This window comes from Dipteris shenzhenensis, chromosome 4 (assembly GCF_047967505.1).
Source record: "Dipteris shenzhenensis isolate YYH24624 ecotype China chromosome 4, Dip_SZ_1.0, whole genome shotgun sequence".
Classification (NCBI taxonomy): Eukaryota; Viridiplantae; Streptophyta; class Polypodiopsida; order Gleicheniales; family Dipteridaceae; genus Dipteris; species Dipteris shenzhenensis.
Window position 1 is genome coordinate 22037646 of NC_141599.1, and position 21267 is coordinate 22058912.

Consider the following 21267-nt stretch of genomic DNA (forward strand, 5'->3'; position numbering starts at 1 on the left):
CTGCTCCCAATCGAAAAAGGCACCTCCCTGTCGCAGTCCGTACGGCGATCCGTACGGTACGATCGACAGTACGGTGGCCGTACGGATGTACGGACGACCGTACGTCCGTACACGATTCGATGCCCAACTACGCCCACGCGCTGCCTGCACGCTGCCCGTGCTGCTGCCTGCGCTGCTGCCTGCACTGAGGATAGGTAGAGGTAGAGGGGGTGGGTAGGCAGGGGTAGAGGGGGAAGAGTGGCTGGCTCTGATACCAGTTGAAAGGGAAGGAAGGAGAAGTACAACAGGGAGAGAGAGAGAGGGAGAGGAGTGACTCAAAATGCGGGTGTGAAGTGATGAGCCACACCACAAACTCTTTAGTTTTATTAGGATTAGGTTTTTCACCCTATGACTGTCTTAAGACAGTCATAGGTGTCATATCTTTAATAAAGGGGTGGCAATGTGCCTTTACCCCAACATAGATGAGGGGAGTAGGGGAGGTAGGGAGGCAGAGAGGGGGAGGGAGAGGGAGAAGAGAGTATAGAAGTGAGGGAGGAGAGTGGGAGGGATCGGGAGAGGAGAAGGATCGTAGCGGGTCTTAGGGAGAGGGAGGTGAGGCAGTAGTGAGAGGGAAGGAGGGCTGAGGGAGAGGCGTGAGAGCCAAGGAAGTGGCTGAGAGCTCTGAGAGGAAGTGGCGAGAGGCGGAGGGGAGAGTAGTGACAGAGCAGAAAGCTACGAGACAAAGGGATACGGAGGAATTTGAGTGCTTAGGTTAATACGTTAATTTGAGAAAATGCTTAGGTTAATTAAGTGAAAGGTGATGTATAATTAATTGAATAGTGCCTGGGCGCGATTAGAGGTGGACATGCCATTTACTTAGTAGTAAAAATGGCAATAGCCAAGGCACTTATACTTCTTTTCAAAGATTTAGGCATGGCAATTCTATTACAAGAATTGCCATGCCTAGATCTTGAAAAATATGGATGATAACAACGTAATAATCCCGCAGAATCCATAAAATCTTGGAAATGCACGTAGAGAAAAATTGTTTCCTATCCCAATAGCACAATCTTTAAACAAATCGGTTGGACCTCTCCCTTTGCCATGCATGTGTATTATAAGTTTTTTCACATTTCATGCATAGCTAAACGTATGTGTCTCTGCTCAGCTTGAGGAAGTCATAAGCAAAAAAGCATAATGACAGAATTTGACGTCTCTTGTTCTACGACAGGAATATACCATGGAACATGGTAAAATAGTTCCAATAAGAAATAACTTAACCAGAAGATGGTATGTGCAAGCTAGAACTAGACCAATGAACATAGACTTGCTCTAAAGGAAAAGTAAGTCCGTCCCTGTGATTGAAAGGTGGACATAGGCACATGGAAGAGCATCACACATAAAAGGACTTTTTTATATGGAAAGACTTGCTAAACCTTTTAAACCTGAAGCGAGGTGATGAAGTTTGGAGTATGAAGGGAAACGAAACAAACTAAGCACACAATCAAAGCAAGCCAAAGAAGAGGTTTTGTTTGCATTAATGGCGTTGGAAACTATGCAGGCAGCCAGAAATCTTGACTAGCCTATGCATACTACTGGACCTGGGTTCTCTTTCCATCCAACCCTTCCACTTATCAATCTCATACCGTTAACATTGCCACCTATCAGTAACCCGAGGAATACCAAGCATTACCATGAACATATGCCATTGAAACATGCCAAATATTTACAGCATTTAAAGAACACCAAAGGTAACATGGACAGAGCTACACCATAAAAGCATCCATCAAGAAAAGAGATGAACTGGTTAAGAAAAGGGACACCAAAAGATATGCAAAGATTGCACCTAGGATGAGATGATGTGAGGCTGAAACCACATTTGCAGTAGCTACAATTATCGGAGAAGAACATTGACAAAAAATATCGCTGCATCCCCATTGGCCCTTAATCAGTTAGATAAAAATGCAAGTACTACTTCACCCTGCCGTACAAAAAAAGAGATTGCGCTACTAATCAACGTTCTCATACCCCAAAACTGGATTAGGTGATCATGCTTGATTGGAGCTGCAGACTGCTTATTTCATTCTCAATCATGTACAGAGATAATGACAAGACAGTAAATTTTCAATTCCCAAATATCCATAAATACAAATGCAAAGCAGTGCCTGCAAAGCTTAAAGAAGCAAAGGTTTTCACAAACTCCAATTCACAGGAGAAAAAAAACGAGGCCTAGTACAAATCAAGAATGACTCAAGCTTGGGGACATAGCTTTTACACTACTCTACCTGTGACCCCAACAGTGAGGGTTCAGCAGAGGAAAAATGTCTCCAGTTCAAGCCACTCGGAAAAAAAACCCACTAAATCATCAGCCACCTAAGGGGCTTACCATAATCTTTGGGCAATTGAAAACCGTCTTGTTAAACCAAATCTTTCGATGCCACCAGAAAAAAAAGAGATCACTAAACACAGCTTCAATGGTGGCACCAAGACTCAAATATCAGTTTTGGACTGGGTGAAAGATGTGATATACAATTCTCAAATCTGGGTTCTGGATCTTCCCGACCTCCAGAACCAAGTTTTATCTGCAAAAATTTCAGTTTGGTTAGTAAGCTAGACTAGGAGAAAAAACATGTGTTGCGGACTGTGCATGCATTTTGTACACTATCTCCACCTAACAGATTGCCCAGTATAACTTAACCACAACCCAGAACTGGTGCCGGGTACCACAGACTATCAAGAAAACAGATAGCTGACCCCCCCCTCCCCCCTAAGGCTGCTATTGCTTGCTTTCCCACAGTGGCCTTTTCCACACAGCATTACGTTCAAGATCTTTCCATGCATGAAGTCTGCCCAAACATTTGAACCTGAGAGTTGGAGAGTGAGTTCAGTTATCAATCTCATGATACTCACCAACGATCAAAATCCATTGACCATAACATGTATACCAGCAATAGCTACTATGACACAGACCATCATAAGCAGCAACAGTAATGGATGCAGACCACTGTATAAAGATAGAAACTCGCACATACAGACAGACACATCTGCCACCCACTCACACAGGTATTTGCACCAAGTATCTGTCCAAACTCTAGAGGTGAAGGGCAAAGTCAATCAGAATGACAGCTGATACTTACAGAGAAAGCCACGTTTCAGAATGCAAAAAGTGCTTTCAAACCTTTGAAAGCATACCCTTCAGACTTCACAATTGGAATGGAAAGCAGAATGCGCCTTCACTACATGAGCATATGGAAACAAGGTCACAGGTACTCTCTAACAAGCATGGCGACTACGCTATTCTACACGCTTTTATGTGCTATATCTCTTCGAGTGTAGAAGCCTGTTGTTAATGAACTTGGACGTACCTGACCTACAAAGCATTGTAAGAGATTGCAAGACATGCATTGCAGGCCCTCCCATCCATCCCTATACATACCACATGGACTGTATCTACTGTTTTCCAGGCTTCAGCAATGAGCTGGATGAATACAAGACTTCCACAACCCCTATGGAAGGCAATCTCCTTCCTTCAAACTGCAGGAAAAGGATGAAGATTTCTGTAAGCTGCTGCTTCCAATGTGATGATGAGGAAGACAGAGGCCTGTTCCAGCTGTTCGCCTGAGACTTGGTGAAGTGTGATTTTAGAATTTGTGGATGACCCGACTTAAAAGATTGCACCTGTCGCCTTCACTACATGAGCATATGGAAACAAGCTCACTTGCTAACATCTAGATGAATCCAGGAACATGCCCAAACTCATCCTCTAAAAATAAAACACATAGTGCAGTTTAAATCTCACGATAGTCACTCATAGGATTGAAAACCATAAACTCCATCACGCATAGCAGGGACTAGCTACTATGACCATGTGCTTGTGGAAAGAGCGTGAATGGCCATGCTGCCTCGGTGTTTTTGAAGGTAATGTCTCCATTCTATAGGACGGCTCCGCTGCCATAAATGAGGTCATGTTTCACTCAGGTCAGCTGTGCTGCCAATTTAGTTCATCTCTGCCAAGGGTGGTTATGCTTTGGCTTGCCATGCTGCCTATAGGACCGCTCTGCTGGCATGATTGAGCAGGCCATGCCGCCACTCATATCAGCTCTGCTGTTAATATGCCTTAATCTGCCAAGCCCAAGCCATTATGCACAGCAGAAAATATGTTCAACCCGCAAGATCAGATACTGTTCTGGATCCTACTCAATATATGCACACAAGCATGTGTAAAACTTCACGCTCAGATCTGGAAATAGACATAGAGGTATTGTAACAAAAGCATAAATGGATATGTCCCGGAAATAGGACCAAACTAGATACAAAAGTGAACTACACCATGTGGACACCAGTATGCTGCCCCACTGTTGCTAAATCTGAGATCTACAAGTGTTACCGATCCTCCATCTTTCTCCTTCTGCATGATTTTCCTTCTTCAACTGCAATTGCATGCCACGTGTGCAGGGTGGTCGTCGTAGAAGCATTTCTTCTTGCCTACACCCTTTGACGAGTCCCCTGCCTCATCTGAAGAGTCACCATCAACCTTCCCTTGTCCAAGCTTACCCTTGTTCTTTCCCTTTCCTTTGCCACCATTATATCTTCAGTACTACTTCATCCAAGCCTTCTCTTGGAGCAACAATGGACTCAGGAAGAATTGCCACCACCAGCAGTCGTATTGGCTGACACGGATCAGTTTGTGGGAGAACATGCCCCACCCCAAAAAGAAAAAAACATTGCCAACCTGTAGCAGCCCTGCTAGCCAACCAATCCAGCTCCAAGGGCCTATATATGCCCCATCTTCATGGCGCCTTCCTGCCTATTTGTAGGGCTAGTTCCAGCACCACCTGCCCCTCCAATGGGGCTCTGCAACTGCAGCCTACCTGCCCTATACAAGGGCCCATGCATGGGTGTCACATGCACCAGGGTCAAGCCCAGGTGGCAGTGACAACTGGCTGCCTGGCCTGCCTGAAATGGCCCAAAAGGGCCTGGTTTTATAGGCAAGGGCCAGCAGCCTGGTCGGCCAAAACCAACCAGCCAGTCAGTTGTGCTGGCCCAAGGTTGGCTGGTTACCAGCCCTATATAAGGGGCCTTCAGCCCCCCTTTTCACTCACTCAGCTTCCTCAGTTCAGGACTCAGCTCCCAGAGTCCAGCAGCACTTCCAGCCAGCACAAGTGCGAGGTTTGGGTGTCTTATTACGGCAGCATAGTTCCCTCTCCCGCACGTTGTAGTTAGGGGAGTGGTAACCATGTATGCCGATTTGGCAACCATGTACAAATAAAGCAGTGTACTATAGTTAGGTAAAGCTCTCGTGTGTGTCTCTCATGCTTGAGTTTGCCTTTTATATTCATCTATTTTTCCGCACAACAAGTCTCCGCATGTTACAGTGGACCAACAGATGGCCAACACCATGGCTGTCCCATGGACAGATATGTGTTTGATTAGATGGATCTCATTATTTGTGCGGCCCACATGTCAGCCAATGTGCTGCCCATTTGGCAGACCCTCTATCCCTCATCATCGCCCCTAGCTTTCTATAGGTTTCACTCCCCTGTGCTCTCCTCATATGGGGCCTTACATGTGGGGAGTTGAATGTATTTCTCTAAACGCCCCCTCTCAAAGAGCCGCAACCACTTCGTGAAGGTGGACGACAGCATGTGTTGCTTATCATTGGCGGAGAGCTGAACTTGGAAAAGATGGAGTTTGAGATACAGGCGTTGGACCAGATTTGAAGGGGCCTTCGATGAGTTTTGAACGCCCTTCTGAGAGGGAAAATGGAGCAGATGCTTAGAGACGTGATTATATTTCTGTACACCAAGGCTGAATGTCTGACATCTGCACAGTCACCCTGCTGTTTGCATATGGATGCTTGGAACAACCACCAAGGTTAGTTCCTCAAACACCACATTTGCCTCTGGTTCCTCCTTTGAGGTTGGTTGTCCTCCTCCTCCTACTGATTTGCCATCTTCAATCTAAAATCACATGCTATGTGTCAAGGCCGGTCATGGTAGAAGCATTTCCAATGTCTCATCCAAAGAGTCACCATCCAGCCTCCCTTGTCCAAACTTACCCTTGTTTTGTTCTGCTTTCTTTGCCAGATGTAGCATACGCCTTCTCATTACCATTACATATATTGTACTACTTCATCTGAGCCTTCTCTTGGAGCAACAATGGGCTGTGCCTTAGGGGAGGAGCTCCAAAATGCCTTTTACAGCACCCTTTCTGCTGTAGTTTTCTGCTCCATTGATGAGCTCTACACTGAGCCAAGGGCTACTGGAAACACTGCTTGCAGGTGCCTTTACCACACCCTCCTGCTACTAACTTTGCCAATGCAAGTGTCTGGAATGCACCCTCTAATGGGTGAAATACTTGTGCTTCTGCCCACTGGGTGCCTTTTACATGGCTGAATGCCCCTCCAATCAGCTGACTGGCCTACTGTTCAGCCAACCAGCATGTGGGGGATCCCCGGTCATCGAATGAGATGCTCTATCTGCTCACGAGAAAGAGCTTGGTGAATAAATCGGCAATGTTTTCTATTGTAAATTGTCGGGCAGTAAGTCAACTCGATCAAGTCATCCATGATCAGTTCTCTGATGGAAGTGGTGTGAACCTCTATGTGCTTCATTCAAGCATGGAACATTGAATTCTTTGTGATTGCAATGCAGCTTTGGCAGTCCCACAAGATCTCCACCGCCTCATTCTGTAGGACCTCCAAATGTTCGAGGATTCATCTACGCCATAAAGATTTGCATGATGCCATACAGACCACTCTATACTCAGCCTCCGTAGATAAAAGAGTGGCCATGGGATGCTTCTTACCTAGCCAAGAACTGACTCCTAGCCCAAGTAGAAAACAGTAGCCAGTCATGGAATGTCGAGTGACCCCCATCTCCAACCCAATCCAAATCTCAGTACCTGAAGTCAATCCCTCTGCCGTATGTGACCCCGTAACCCAAATACCATTCAAGTATCACAATACATGCAAGCAAACGTGCCAATGACTCTCGGAGCTTTGAAGAGAACTGGCAAAGTAGTCCCACCGAGAATCCAATGTCAGGACGAGTGTTTGTGAGAAAAAGCAAGCTCCCCACAAGTTGCCAATACTTCAAGTCCACCAGCTTAAAAGGATCTTCATGCTGAGTTTGTTCCCCACTTCTATTGGTGACACCGCCTCGTTGCACTCTTCCATTTAAAATCTCTTAAAGATCTTCAAGCAGTGCTTTTCTTGAGGGTCAAAGCCTTCTCCTCCTCCTGCCATATCTCTATCTCCAAAAAGTATTGCAACAAGCCAAGATTAGTCATTTTTCAAACTCTTCATGCAGGAGAGTCATTACCTCCGTTATATTGCTGTCGTGAACCACGTCAGGATAAGGTCAGCGATAGAGAATCATCATCATTCTTCTGTTCCCCTTTAAATGAAGATACAAGTTAGCATCGGACGAACATGCAAAAAGGACAATCTATGTAAAGTACCCGTAGATGCGCTGCTGGGGAGCCTGTTTCAGCCCATAGAGTGCCTTCTTCAGTCAACACACCATGGTTCTCTTGGTCTGAAATCCTTGTGGCTGCTCCACATACACTTCCTCCTCCAAGTCTCCATTGAGGAAGGTAGACTCTACATCCATCTAGTAGATAGGCCACCTGTGGTGGGCAGCTAGTGCTATCAATTTCCGAATAGGGCCATTGGTGCAAAGGCCTCGTCATAGTCTAGAGTCTAGACCTTCAGCCTGTGAGTAACCCCTGGCCACCAACCTCACCCTGTACTTGTTGAGTGTTCCATTTGACGTGTACTTGGCTTTGTAGATCCACTTGGTTCCAATCACCTGCCATTTAGTCGGCCTTAGTACCAAGTCACACATGCAATTCTTCCCAATGGTAGCCATCTCACCCTCAATTGCTCTTCGTCACTCACAAACGTCCTTTGCCTCCTCGAAGATCTTTGGCTCATGAATCAACTTGATTTGAGCCATCAAGGCCTAGTTCACTATGAGATCTTTCTGGTTCCTCCGCGACCTTCTCTCATCGTCCAAACTCACTTCAAGGATTTCAGCAACCCCTGAGTCTACCATGGTCTTTATGTACCATTGAAGTAATCTCTTCTCTTTGGCAGGAGTCTTCTTCTTTGATAGTTCGAGCTCCTTTGTATTTGAATCTAACCTTGCCAAGCTTGCTTCTTATTCTTTTGCTTTAATCTGAGGCACCACCGAGATAGTGCAGGTGCTGACACTGTCTCAACCTGCCGACATAGGGCTCAATCTCTTGGAAGACTACGTCCCCACTGACCATCACCTTCTTTGCTTCTTTGGCGTACAGCCAATAGCCATGTCACTATAACTTAAAAAAAGGCATTTCCCGCTCCTTGTATCTAGGTTGGTTCTAGTGTCTTTGTGGAGATGCACCCATGCGTCACAACCAAAAACTCTTAACTGCTTGATTATAGGTTTCTTACCTATCAGAGGTGCCTTTCCCACAACCGCTTTAATCATCGTCCTATTAAGTATGTGGACAGCTGTATTAACTGCCTCTGCCCAAAGGACCTTGGGACATTCTTACCTCTCAAAATGCTCAATCCCATTTCAACTATTGCTCAATTCTTGTGCTCAACCACCCCGTATATTGGGAGTTGTGTGTTGTCGTTAACTATGTTTAATGCTAGTCTTCTTGCGATTTGAATTGAACTCATATGAAGTGAATGCTCCCCCTCGGTCTATCCTGAAAGTTTTGAGTTTTCTTGTAGTTTCTTTTTCTACCTTTGCCTTCCATTTCTTGAATTTCTTCAGGACCTGTGACTTCTTAGAAAGACAATAAAATCCAAGTCATTCTACTGAAATCATTTATGAAGTGGAGAAAGCACTCTTACCATGAAGTGACCTTGTAGGCATGTGCCCACAAAAGTGAACCACTCTATCGCCCGACTCGTGGCCTCCATCGGGAATGGTGCCCGATGATGATTGCCTTCCATGCAAACTCTACAAACAACTTGTATGCTTGGCAGTTGTGGAAGTCCATCCACCATGCCTGCCTTGCGCATCTCCTCCAAATAAGTGTAGCCAATGTTCCTAAACCTATCGTGCCACACCTCAAATTACCTAGTTAGTGTCTCCTTGTATAGCATAGCACTGATTTTGTAGAATCCTTCAACGACTCCTCGAGAAATCACTTTATCCATTATCTTGGTTGCGATGACCACTTCGTCCTCGTTGAAGACGACTCTCATTTTATTCTTTGCAAGCTAGCTAGTTGAAAGTAAATTCTTACAAGGCTCTGAGACATATATGACATTTGTCAATACCTTGTCTTCACCCATGGTCATTGTGAATGAGACGCTCCCAATGCCTTTGACCAGGCAGCTCCGACTATCCCCATGGTAACGGATGGACCGACATTAACTCCACTAAGGTTCTTGAACCACTACTTCATCAGGGTCATATATTTCAAGGCTCCATTTTCGGCCTACCAATAGTCTCCTCTGTTGCTAACAGCAATATCAAATTTGTGTAGGATCGATAAACCAGAGAGCAAGCACAAGATTCAAGAGTCGATGGATATCAGCCATCACGTCAACTAGATTAGAGAAGAGAAAGTACAATGTCCTTGAAGGTAGACCCTAGGACTAAGTGGCCTAGGTGTCACATAGGACTAAATGTCCTATGTTGCATAAAAGACACTAAAATACTAGAGTGCCTATTACTATGCCTACAAGGCCCATAGAGCATCACTAGAACCGGGAGAAGATGGCCTACAAACCCCCCTCCATGGTATGGGCTGAAGTATTCTGGAAACGTCTCACAATACCTGGTATTTTCTGGTGATGGTGACATATGTTCATTCAAAAGGATATAGCCACCTATGAATGTATAAGGTATGTCAGATCATTTCACAAAGGAAACCAAGTCTAAAGCTTGTCGGAAGACTTCGAACTTGGGACGAGGAAGTGCCTTTGTAAACATATCTGCTATGTTGTCCTCTGTAGGAAGGTAGGACAACTCTATGTCTCCTGCTGACAACCGCTCTCGAACATAATGATAGTGAACTTCAATGTGCTTGGTACGCGCATGGAACACTGGGTTACACGCAATGGCCAAAGCACTCTGGTTGTCAGTGTAGACCATAGTGGGGGATGTCTGGCTAATACCAAGATCTGTAAGTGATTGTCGAAGCCAGACACACTCTACTATAGCAGTGAAGGCTGCCCTGTACTCAGCCTCACAGCTAGATGTGGCAACTGTTGGTTGCTTCTTGCTGAGCCAAGAGATACATGAATTGCCAAGCAAAAAACAATTGCCGGTATGTGACACTCTGGTGTCGGAACAACCTGCCCAATCACTATCAGTGTAAGCATGCATGGTAAGTGAACCCTGATTACCATAGAAGAAGGCTAAATCCTAAGTGCCTCTGAGATATCTGAAGACTCTTCACTGCCTTCCAATGCTGTGAACTGGGCATGTGCATGAACCTGCTGAGCTAAGATACTGCACACTGTAAGTCAGGTTTGGTGTGACATAAGTAAATGAGACATCCAACAGCCTGCTGGTAAAGAGTGATATCACATGGTGGGCTCCCATCATGAGCTGAAAATTTGAAGCCAGGGTCCACTAGTGTAGAGATTGGCTTGCAATCCTCAAACTGAAAACGATCAAGGAGCTATCCAATATACCTGGACTGTGACATCATGATACCCCCCTCAACATGAGCAAACTGAATGCCCAAATAATAGTGTAGCTGTCCCATGTCTGACATTTCAAAAGCCTGCTGCAAATCACAGAATTAACAACCTCAAAGCCAGGAGGTTGTGTCACATAAACTTCTTCCTGCAGATCCCCATGAAGAAAAGCAATCTTGATGTCAAGCTGGTGCACTTGCCTATGGTGATGGGCTGCAATGGCAATGACACATCTAATAGTGGGATGTGGGAGCAAAGGTCTCCTCAAAGTCAATGCCTTGTTGTTGGGCATACCCTTTTGCAACAAGACGGGCTTTGTGTCGATTTATACTGCCATCAGATTTCCTTTTTAATTTGTAGACCCACCGGGTACCAATAGCATGCTTGCCGGGAGGGAGATCTACTAATTCCCATGTGTCATTTTTTGCAATGGATTGTAACTCAGCTCTCATTGCATCCATCCACTCTTTCTGTCAAAAGCATCTTTATGACACAAAGGCTCTTCATTGCAAGCTGTAGCAAGGAGTGCAAATTCAAGAAAGTGACCACTATAGGATCGATAAATGAGAGAGCAAGCACAAGATTCAAGAGTCGATGAATATCAGCCGTCACATCAACTAGATTAGAGAAGAGAAAGTACAATGTACTTGAAGGTAGACCCTAGGACTAAGTGTCCTAGGCGTCACATAGGACTAAATGTCATATGTGGCATAAAAGGCACTAAAATACTAGAGTGTCTATTACTATGCCTACAAGGCACATACCAGGGCCCATAGGGCATCACTAGAACCGGGAGAAGATGGCCTACAATTCGAAGTAGCCTGAGATCGTCTACCAGGTAGAGGTGGTTGAGCCGAGTAGATTTTGCTTCATTGGTCAAAAAAAAGAATAGGCACCGCCAGTGCTTGTAAGCAATCAACTTCAAGCATCGGTGTTCCCACGAAGTACCATGGGTTTGTTGAAAAGGTCACCTCTCCATCTGTAAACTCACTAATGAGGAAAGCATGGGATAGGGAGACCTAAGGCAAGATCTGCCTAGAGAAAGGGGAAAGAGGGGGCTGCCACATGGTTAGCACTTCACAGCAAACAAGGTGGGGTTAGCCCAGGGCAAAGGCGCACTTGTGGCAAGGATTGTGGTCAGGCTTATGACTTGCAACAGGCCCATGAACAGGGCGGCGAGAACAACAAAAGGGTCGGCTAGAAAGGAGGGCTGGTTAGGCTGGTTGGAGCCAACCAACCAAGCCTCGGATGGAGCAAACCAAGGGGCTAGGCCCCTGCATGGAATGGAGAGCCAAGGCCCAGCTTTATAGAGCCCCACAAGTCATTGGCGAGCAGAGGACGTCGGCCAACAAGTTGGCCACATTGAAGGGCGGTCCAGAAGGGCCTAGAATAGAGGGCCCATGGAAGGGGGCTGCTGGGTCGGCCACTAGACTCTCATGGGTCAATTTTTTAGGCACGGAGTCGGCCACCAAGGCAGAGCTGGGCCCTATTTAAAGGGGCATTTGCAGCCTCATAACACATCCACCAGGACAGTGAGATATGAAGTATGACACATCCACCAGGACAATGAGATATAAAGTTGGAGGTAATAAACTTCACGCACCTCTCCACTTCCTACTGCTTTCAAACTGAGTGACATATATCTTTATCACTGAGAAAGGTGAAATAAAACAAAGCTTTCATGCCAAGAGACCACACCATACTTTCCTCCCTTAGATGAGAATGAAGATGGTTAGACTTTATCAACGATCCAAAGCCCATAGAGGTCGCCTAGGAGAGAGGAAAGATTACCCTTCGTGGCACAAGAAACAGGAGGAAACAGGTGGACCATGTGCGCACAATGAGCAGCCGAGTAAGAAGCACTTTGAAGACTTTGAAAGGAAGAAAAGAACAATGGAAGGAGAGAAGACTCAAGGGAGGTAATCTGAAGTGACCTTCATTTCCAATAGAGTGATACTCTACTTAAATGCAACTCCATATGCTATACACGCAAGGGAGAAAAAGAGGTTTCATAAATACAAGAGGGAGCCGAAGCTCCAAGACTACTCATAGAAAGAGAATAAACTAGAGAGATATGGACTCAAAAGTCTACATAAGAGGATATCTACGAGAGAGAGAGAGAGAGAGAGAGAGAGCTCATGGAAGAGCCTTGAGGAGACTAGAGCTACAGCAGCATGAGGCTCAATAGTGGAAGAGATGTTGAACAAGGGAGAGGAGGGCTCCTTTTATAGAGATTTTGCCACCCTCCTTCACCCATTTACAATTGTTGCACGTAGATTCCTTTCCACATCAATCACATAAGGCCGTATGTCACCATCCATGTCCTTTTTTGCTACTCTTGCCATGTGTCCCATCAAAAGATGCCCAAGACTTGTAAAATATTGAGAAAGTCAAGAGTCTCCCCACATGGAGTCCATAGGGACCCTCTCTTTTCCATATGTCCACATCCTCCTTATTCCACAGGAATTCTAGAAGGATTCCTCTTGACTCCACACTCCTCCACATGCCTTCCACACGCTTGGCATATGATCTCTCTTATATTATTGGAACACATGGACAAGACCCACCTCTTTAAATGACTCAGTCCTCCTATTTTCTAAAAACCCCATAATATCCCATATACAAATAACTCTCACCCCATACCAAGGTATTTATCATTCATACACATGGTATTTACAATGATCCATTCCACTCATCCTCTCAATCCCATACAATCTCTAGCTTCGTTTTCTTACTAGAAGTGTCCTCTTCATCTTCAGAATCATCCTTCTTGGACTTGCCACCGCTGGGCTTGCCCTGTACTTTGCCAGCTTTGTCCTTTGCCAGGTTGCCTTGTCATCGTTGTCTTTGTTATAGAGCTTCTCCCGAGCCTCTTTTCCTGTAGTAGTAAAGGACCCAACTCCTTAAAGATCAGAGGTCTGGTCCTCTGTTTTGCTGTTCTAGTCGTAATGAAGCTCTTGAAACTCCGTGGTAGCATCCCAAGTACCATTAAGGCCAATTTACTTGAGTCGCCCAGAAATGTAAAACCCCGCCATTGCACGTATGGAGCCTGTTTGACTTGATTAATTGATCAAAGAGCTCATCAATGCGATGCATAGAATACTTTATTTTTATTGTGATTTTATTTAAGGCTCCGTAATCTATGCATAAACGCATAGTGCTATCTCTTTTCTTTACCAGTAAAACTAGTAACCGTGGTGAATTACTAGGTTGAATTTGACCCTTCCTCAGGTATTCAAATAATTGTCTTTCAACCTCAAGTTCTTCCGTTTGACTAAGTCTATATGGTGGTTTACAAATAGGAGTAGAACCAGAAATTATGTCTATTTTATGATCTACATCTCTCGGGAGATAAACCATCAGGCACATCACATGGAAAAACATCTTTAAATCCAATCATTAAATCCTTAAACAAAGATTCAGACTTTTAAATCACATCAAGAGAAAATTTATTCTTCTCAGACACAGCACAAATAAAATCACCAATAAAAGTAAGTTCACATAGGTATACCTCACATTGTTGTTGCTGTAGAAGTCGTTCCAATTCCATCAAAGAAATAAGGGAAGAGTTGGTTACATAATGTTCTCTCTGAACATGAAAGACTCTACCATCTTTTTCAAATATAATGAAACTATTTAAATAACTCTACTGCAAGCTATGCCCAAGACTATACAACCATTCCCGACCAAGAAGAACATCTGTTCGATTGAGATGCCTGATAGGCATCCTGATAGCCTTGAATATCCACCTCTTTTTGTCACTGCCTTTTGCTAGAGAGACCACATATTTACGAGCACTTGGACTCTCTAGCAACTTCAAATTTTTAACTAATGAACAGTTTAAGAAATTGTGTGTGTTGCACTATGCACCGCGTGTATTTGTTTTGTGGAGGTTTATTTGCGGCTTTAGCTCCTGCCAATTTCTTTTTAGGACAGTTCCAAGCAACATGATCTTTGCCTAAACATTTTAAGCAAAGATTTTCCTACTTGGCCTTTTCATAATTCTCTTTCTTTAGGAGAATATATCTTTGCGTTTGAGGTTTCTTAGGCGGTGCCTGAGAAATCCCCTTCCTTCCTTTTCAAATTGAAAATTTTGTTTAACTTAGGAACAAAACTAGTTTGTTCCGAAGTTCCAGCTTTGAATTTCCCCGTAGTGTCGTCATTTATTTAGGCATATTTAATTGCATCTTCCAAGGTCTTGAGAGAATTTATTCTCACCTAAATCTTGCACGTGTCGGAACTTGTCGCTTCCTTTCAACTTAAGGACCGCCTCCCTACAGTTCGCTATGTACTCGACAAAAGTGTTCTTACCCATGCTACAATTGTCCCAAGCTTCCCAAGCTCTTTTTCAGGTAAAAACTCTTTTAATAAGATTGTTCAAATTCAGCCCAATACCTAGGAATCCTATCATTTTTCCTGAGGCTCATCCACCATTTATAAGCCTTATTTCCAAGGGAAAGACTCACTTCCATAACTTGATTTTCATGAGGATTGAATCTAAGTCGATGTAAGTCTTGCCATCTTTGCAAGGACGTATTTATCACATCCTTGTTGCATTCTTTCTCTTCCCCATTGAAAATTGGTGGTTTCAAGTCCTTAAGAATGTTAAAGGTTTCTTTAAGTCAAGAGGTGGACCTCTCAACTTAACCAGAAGGAATCGATGATTGCGCCATGGGAGTTCGTCTTCGAAGTCAACGCACTTTTGTGCTTCACAACTTTTCCTTTTGATCTCACTTCTTGGCGAGTCACCAGGTCTCGAACTTCTCAAGTCGATTTCTTTTTCTGACTTTGGAGAGGCTAACGAGCTAGAAAGGTTCTAGGCCTTGCACTTTGGAAAAGGGCCTTGGAAATCTCCTTAGTTTCTCTGTATATTTCATTAGGTGGATCTTGAACTTTGAAAATCCTTAGAGAGGGGTAAAAAGCTATGATGACGTGGCTTTTGCTAAGATCTTGGAAACTTTGAATGACGTGGATGTTCTCTATCCTAAGTATTTGCAAGTCACTCAAGAAGACTTCTTCTCCGTAGATAGACGTCGCTTCAATCATAGATCATCAACCAATCGGGCTGTGAAGACAATTGGAAAGGTTGCCTACGCTTATACCTCCTCTCTATCTATTGGCGGCCGCATTTAGCCTCCCAAGGACGACGAGATCAATGTGCCACAGTGCTGGCCAGCAAGTAATTGTAACTCTAGAGAAAGTTGCCGGCAACAAGTTAAATTGTACTTGAATGAGTGCACCTATGTGGCTGTTTAAGTTGCTGATATTAATACACGTCTAGTTTCATCCACCCAAGAAGGTCCGGTCAGTCAAAGAGAGAATTCGAACAATTCTGTGGTGCCATGTGTCCTCTAATGGACTCCTTCCATTAAGCCCTCTCTTGGGCTATCCTATGCACCCCCTCGCAAATGCCTAGGCCTTGGGTGACCCTAGACCCAAGCCCTCGAGGCCCCAATATATACAAGCATTGTCGGCCCTCTGATTTCCCGCCTTGCCATAACCAAGCCATAGGCTCCCGTGATTATGGTCGACATAACACTCTCCCCCTACCATTTGGAAGAAATCAAGTCTATTTTGTAACTTGAAGAGTATATTGTAGCTTTTAGACTATTAAATTTCAAAAATATGTTTGATATTTTGTCAAACGGTAAGGTGCCATTCACCATTGCCCGGCATTTTTCAAGAGCTTCCAGATGGTGTTAAACATGTCATCCCACATCGATGCCATATCAACATTGCTAATCCACATCATGAAAGGATGGCATAATTATGAATCTGTAAGACATATCTAAGTTCTTGTACAAATTCTTAAGGGAGACTTGTCCCCATTGGAACTTTTAGCAAATTTGTTTATCAGTGTACTGCCCATGTTTCGTATGCAAGATGCAATCAAGGGTGGAGGGAGAGAAGCTATGCACCACGATTTTCCATTCTTTTCCAAGAAAAAAAAGTCCCTCATATCTACAGCTCATCGTTGTCTCTTTTTTCTCCTTCACACCTAATCTCTCAAAAAATTCAAGCCTTTCCTATCCTTTAGACAATTCTCTTTTTCATTTACATCATACCTTAAACCTTTGAAAACTAACCACTCTATCCCCCTCCAAGGGAACATGTCCACACATATCATGAGCTCCAGTATTCCATTCAATATGAAACAAATTACTTCATATACGTTTTTTGGCCTTCTGTGGACATTGATAGAGCTTTCTTTCTCTCTCTCACCCCAAAAACAAAACAACACACAAAGCAAGCACATGATTTTTTCGTTTATGTTAAACTTAAATGAAAAAAACATCTTCAAATCCAGATCAGTTTGGAAACACATTCCGCTATTATTCTCATGTGCATCAAAAGGGGGTGCTTTTGATGATCACTAAGCAATCTACAATAAACCCTAAAACACAAGAAAGAAAAGGCAGCAAGAGCAGGACTATAGAAACCTGGTATTCCTGGAGAAGTGTTGCCAGCAGCAGCATCAATTCATTAATGGCAAAATTCTTCCCAACACATGATCTTGGACCCATACCAAAAAGAAGGAAAGACGGATTGCCACAAGGATCCTTGAAGATCACGTGATCCTCACCATTGACACCACTACCTTTCACATTACAAGATTCTACGTTTCCTGCAATCAAAACTCAAATCATTTTCCATGTACAAGGCCCTGCTCAATGCATCCAAATTGTGAATACACAATGTCTACAATGACAAAATGTTTGACGACTAATGTCCTCAGACCAAAGCTGAGGTAGTAAAAAAGACTACCAATCACGTCATTTCCTGTCAGGACAAATGCCCCCCCCCCCCCCAACAACCTTCATATAATTTATTCACATTTATATGGTCCATTTGTGCTCTACTAAAGAGCCTCTCAAAACCAAGCAGAGACAATCCATAATTCAAAACCATTAAAAACAAGACTATAGATCAATATTGTGACGGGGAAGGATGCTCAAAGAGCACGGGAACATCTAAGAAATAGAGGGCCTATGTGATGCATTATGCCGAATAATATAGCAAGACAAACAAAACATTTACACCCAAGATCAAAAAGGCAGTCTCAGACATGCCATGTATGGGTATGATGTCTTGTTCACATCAAACATTAGAAAGGTGTTGCAGGTATCCAAAGTTATAATAGATTACCACAGGAGAATCAAGACTCAATAACTTGGCCCAGGTAAGGTCTGACTTTTTATAAAGCAGAACCCCAAAAAAGGTATCATGGTATATGAAACGAGTTTCACTGCAACACACGCAGGGACTGCCAAAAACACACCCAAGCCCTGGAAACACGTTTCTGTATATTATTGTCTCTTGCCTCTTCCATCACTTTAAGAAGACAATATGTCTTGTTTTAAGAGGCAAGGCAATAGGTGAATTTTGATCTTTAAACATTCAGACAATCACAATCACTACAGAGGCCACACTTTAGTGGAGTGCCTACCTTCAGCACACTCTGCTTTTTTTTTTTTTTTGGGTGAAAATATTGTTGCTTTTAAATTACTAGATGAGCATCCCAAAGCACGATATGCTCAAAATACATCAAGCAAAGATGTCAAAGTTGTATGGATCACACTAATAAGCACAGGCTTAGCACCCGGATCCATCACCCACCAAGAAGAACGATGAATATGAAGAAATGTACAGGGTAAAATGCAGATGGCATTTCATTTTACTGTCATGATCAAAATGAAGAGAGAATAAACAGTGTAAACTCATACAGGTTAACGAAATGATTAGACTTGGTAGAGGTTCCCATCATAGTATCATAGAAATGGCTACCTTTTTCTTCTCCTGCCTTCGATATACCACTAATGCTCTGGCATGCTATCTGCATGTTTGTTGGATACCTCTTTTCATTCCATAAATTCTTTTGATCTTCCATGTCTGTCCTCCTGCACAAGAATCTGTCAGGATTGAAATCCTCAGCATCTTGTCCCCAACTGCACTTCTCCATTTGAATCAATTGAACAGGTATAGCAAGAACTGCCCCAGCTGGCAAAATCAACCCCTGACCCAGTCTCATATCTGTACAAGAAAAATATGCCATCATCATTTCCTTGCTAGCAAGTAGATGGGATCAATTTGGGGCTGAATATCCCACATACATACACATGCACACATACACCTTCATTGTGCTATCTTTGTTTCCTCTTTAGCGTGGAGACCAAGATCTCAGCCTTGCATAGGAAGTATTGAGTTGCACTCTCTGATTGAATTAATGATGTATAGAACCTCAATCAAATTAATGATGTACAAAACCTCAAGGAGTGACATTGACCATTTCTAAAACCACCAGTTCTCAGGACACTTGAAATCAAGATGCACCTTAAGGAAATTACCCGTCGCTAGATAGCCAAGTGCCACAAAAGTACACGTTCCAATACAAAAGGCAGGACATCTTCCTCATAGTGGGTAAATAATGTCATAAAAACAGAAAGTATGGCCTCCATCTTCTACCACGCAAAGTCAAAATCACACCAAACTTCTTTATTCTCATCTCAGCATTAATTCCTTAGCTCACAAGAAGGTGGATTCGATTAGGGCCCATACGCGTAAACACATGCACCCATCTATCTTCCCTCCTCCCAGCTCCTAAAAGCATGAGAAGAGCATACAAAGGCCTTTGCAATATTTAATGAGATTATTGCAGTGAAAAGAATTAAGCAAACTGACATAAACCGATTTTTAATACAAATATTTGTCAGGCCCCAACAAAAACATGCTTAAGATACTCATGTTTATTCATGACCAGGAAGAAGTCATTATTCCAAGAAAATACAATATGCAGCGAGTAGCCTCAAGTATAAAACAATCAAACATCACACTAAACATGTGTCTATTTCATCGTTCAGCACTAGTTCTTTCAATTCTAAGGTAGAATAAAATGCAACCACCTGCAATGGTTTGTGTGCTGATTATAGACAAAGTTTGGATTAAGTGCATAAGCATACAGTATCCTACAGATAGGCAACAACAATGACAACTCTTCATGTAGCCTAGGGCCAATAGCTAAATAACCTCATTTTTTGATGTAAAATGCATGTATGAAATAATAGTGAAAGAATCCGATGGGGCCTTGAGGATGGACATCATGTGAACTACAAGACATCCTCAAAACCCAACAATGGGTGTATACATAGCATAAACAATTTTTTTCATGCAAGCCCATATATCCAAACACCACATACATGAGCATCCACCGGTACAAAGGTTATCATGTATATACCTAGATGAATCCAGGAACATTCCCAAACTCATCCTCTAAAAACACAGCATAGTGCAGTTTCAATCTCATGAGAGTCACTCACAAGGTTGAAAACCATAAACTCCATCATGCATAGCAGGGACTAGCTACTATGACATCCCCACTGACGTCATCAGCGCCCAACAGTGGGTGTAGACCATAGTATAAAAATATGCTCTCACACATACAAATCCACACACCCACACATACTTGAGCATCCATTTATACAAAGTCTTCGTACTGAGTTTCTGTCAGCACTCCGGAGGTGAAGGGCAGACTCAGCCATGATGAAGGCTAGCACTAAAGGAGAAGGCTAATCAAAAGGTAGTCCAAAATCTCTTCATTCAAGCTACAACTGCTTGTGAAGTCTAAACATTTTCATTTTAGTCTCTCCTCAACGAGCATCTAAATCTAAATCTAGCTGATAGGGCAACGCACCATTTAAGATAGAAAGAATTATCACAATACCAGCAGGCCGCAACTTGGACGAAAACTTCACAAAGGTTATCATGTAGACTTTCTGCAAGAACTTCAGACACTGTTTCTTCTGAATATGACATGTATTACTAAAATGGTTGAGTCCTTACTTGTAGATTATTTAGATAGGTTTTTCAAGATACAGCAAGCCCTACAAAGTCCCCATTTAAGCTCCTTATTTGATCTTTGTATTTTCTTGTTAAAGTTTTGAGCAATATATACTTTCATAAGTGAGGAATATATCCAATCTTACAAATTAATTTTTGTAATCAAATGAGGGAAAGAAGGGAAGACGGGAGTTTGTAAGAGACATCAAACATTTTTTGTAAAGCGACCGAAAGAACAAAGGAGAGGGAGAGACTGTCACATGCACCCCTATGCTTGGGTGCAAGGTGACACACTGGCTACATCGACAAGTGCATTATAGTTCCCAGAGAGGAGATTTTGTCGTATGCTGTGACCCCGTTGTGAGCCCTTGTCCAGGGATAGTCAGGCACAAGCTACGTAGGTCAGTCTCTCAGCCTTAGGTCAAGTCCGTAAGTCAGTTCTTGTTCACTAGTACCCACTGGAGAACAGTAGCTTAAGTGTTTCCATATTATAGTTTAGGTCTTAGCCTAGGTTAGGAGTCCCTTTAGGGTCCCCAAAGGCTGGATAGGTAAGCAGGGAAGGCAGCCTGCAAAGGCTGCCCAAAAACTCCCCTGGCAAATGAGCCAGGGAGGGCTTTTTATAGGCTGGTTGTAGGTCAACCAGTATGTAAAACAGACCGACTCAGTCGGCTGTTTACAGACTGGGTTGGCTCAGTCCAGCCCTATAAAAGGGCCCCTTGGCTGCCCTGTTTTCTCATTCAGTTTGCTCCTGCCTTCAGTTCTCCTACAGCTCCACTTCAGCCTCCTGTGCAGCCCCTGAGATC

The 21267-nt window shown here is 43.5% G+C and overlaps 1 protein-coding gene across 1 annotated transcript in view; it reads right to left on the minus strand.

The window, feature by feature from the left end:
• Positions 1–2209: 2209 nt before the first annotated feature.
• LOC147902596 (cytochrome P450 714A2-like) overlaps positions 2210–21267 on the minus strand; it is a 41162-nt gene continuing 22104 nt past the window's right edge. The window contains exons 8-10 of the mRNA XM_087373896.1: positions 18416–18661; positions 17071–17255; positions 2210–2561 (exon numbers count right to left, since the gene is read on the minus strand). Of these exons, the coding sequence (XP_087230022.1) occupies positions 2451–2561; positions 17071–17255; positions 18416–18661 (542 nt within the window). The 3' untranslated portion in view covers positions 2210–2450. The remainder of the gene's footprint in view (positions 2562–17070; positions 17256–18415; positions 18662–21267) is intronic.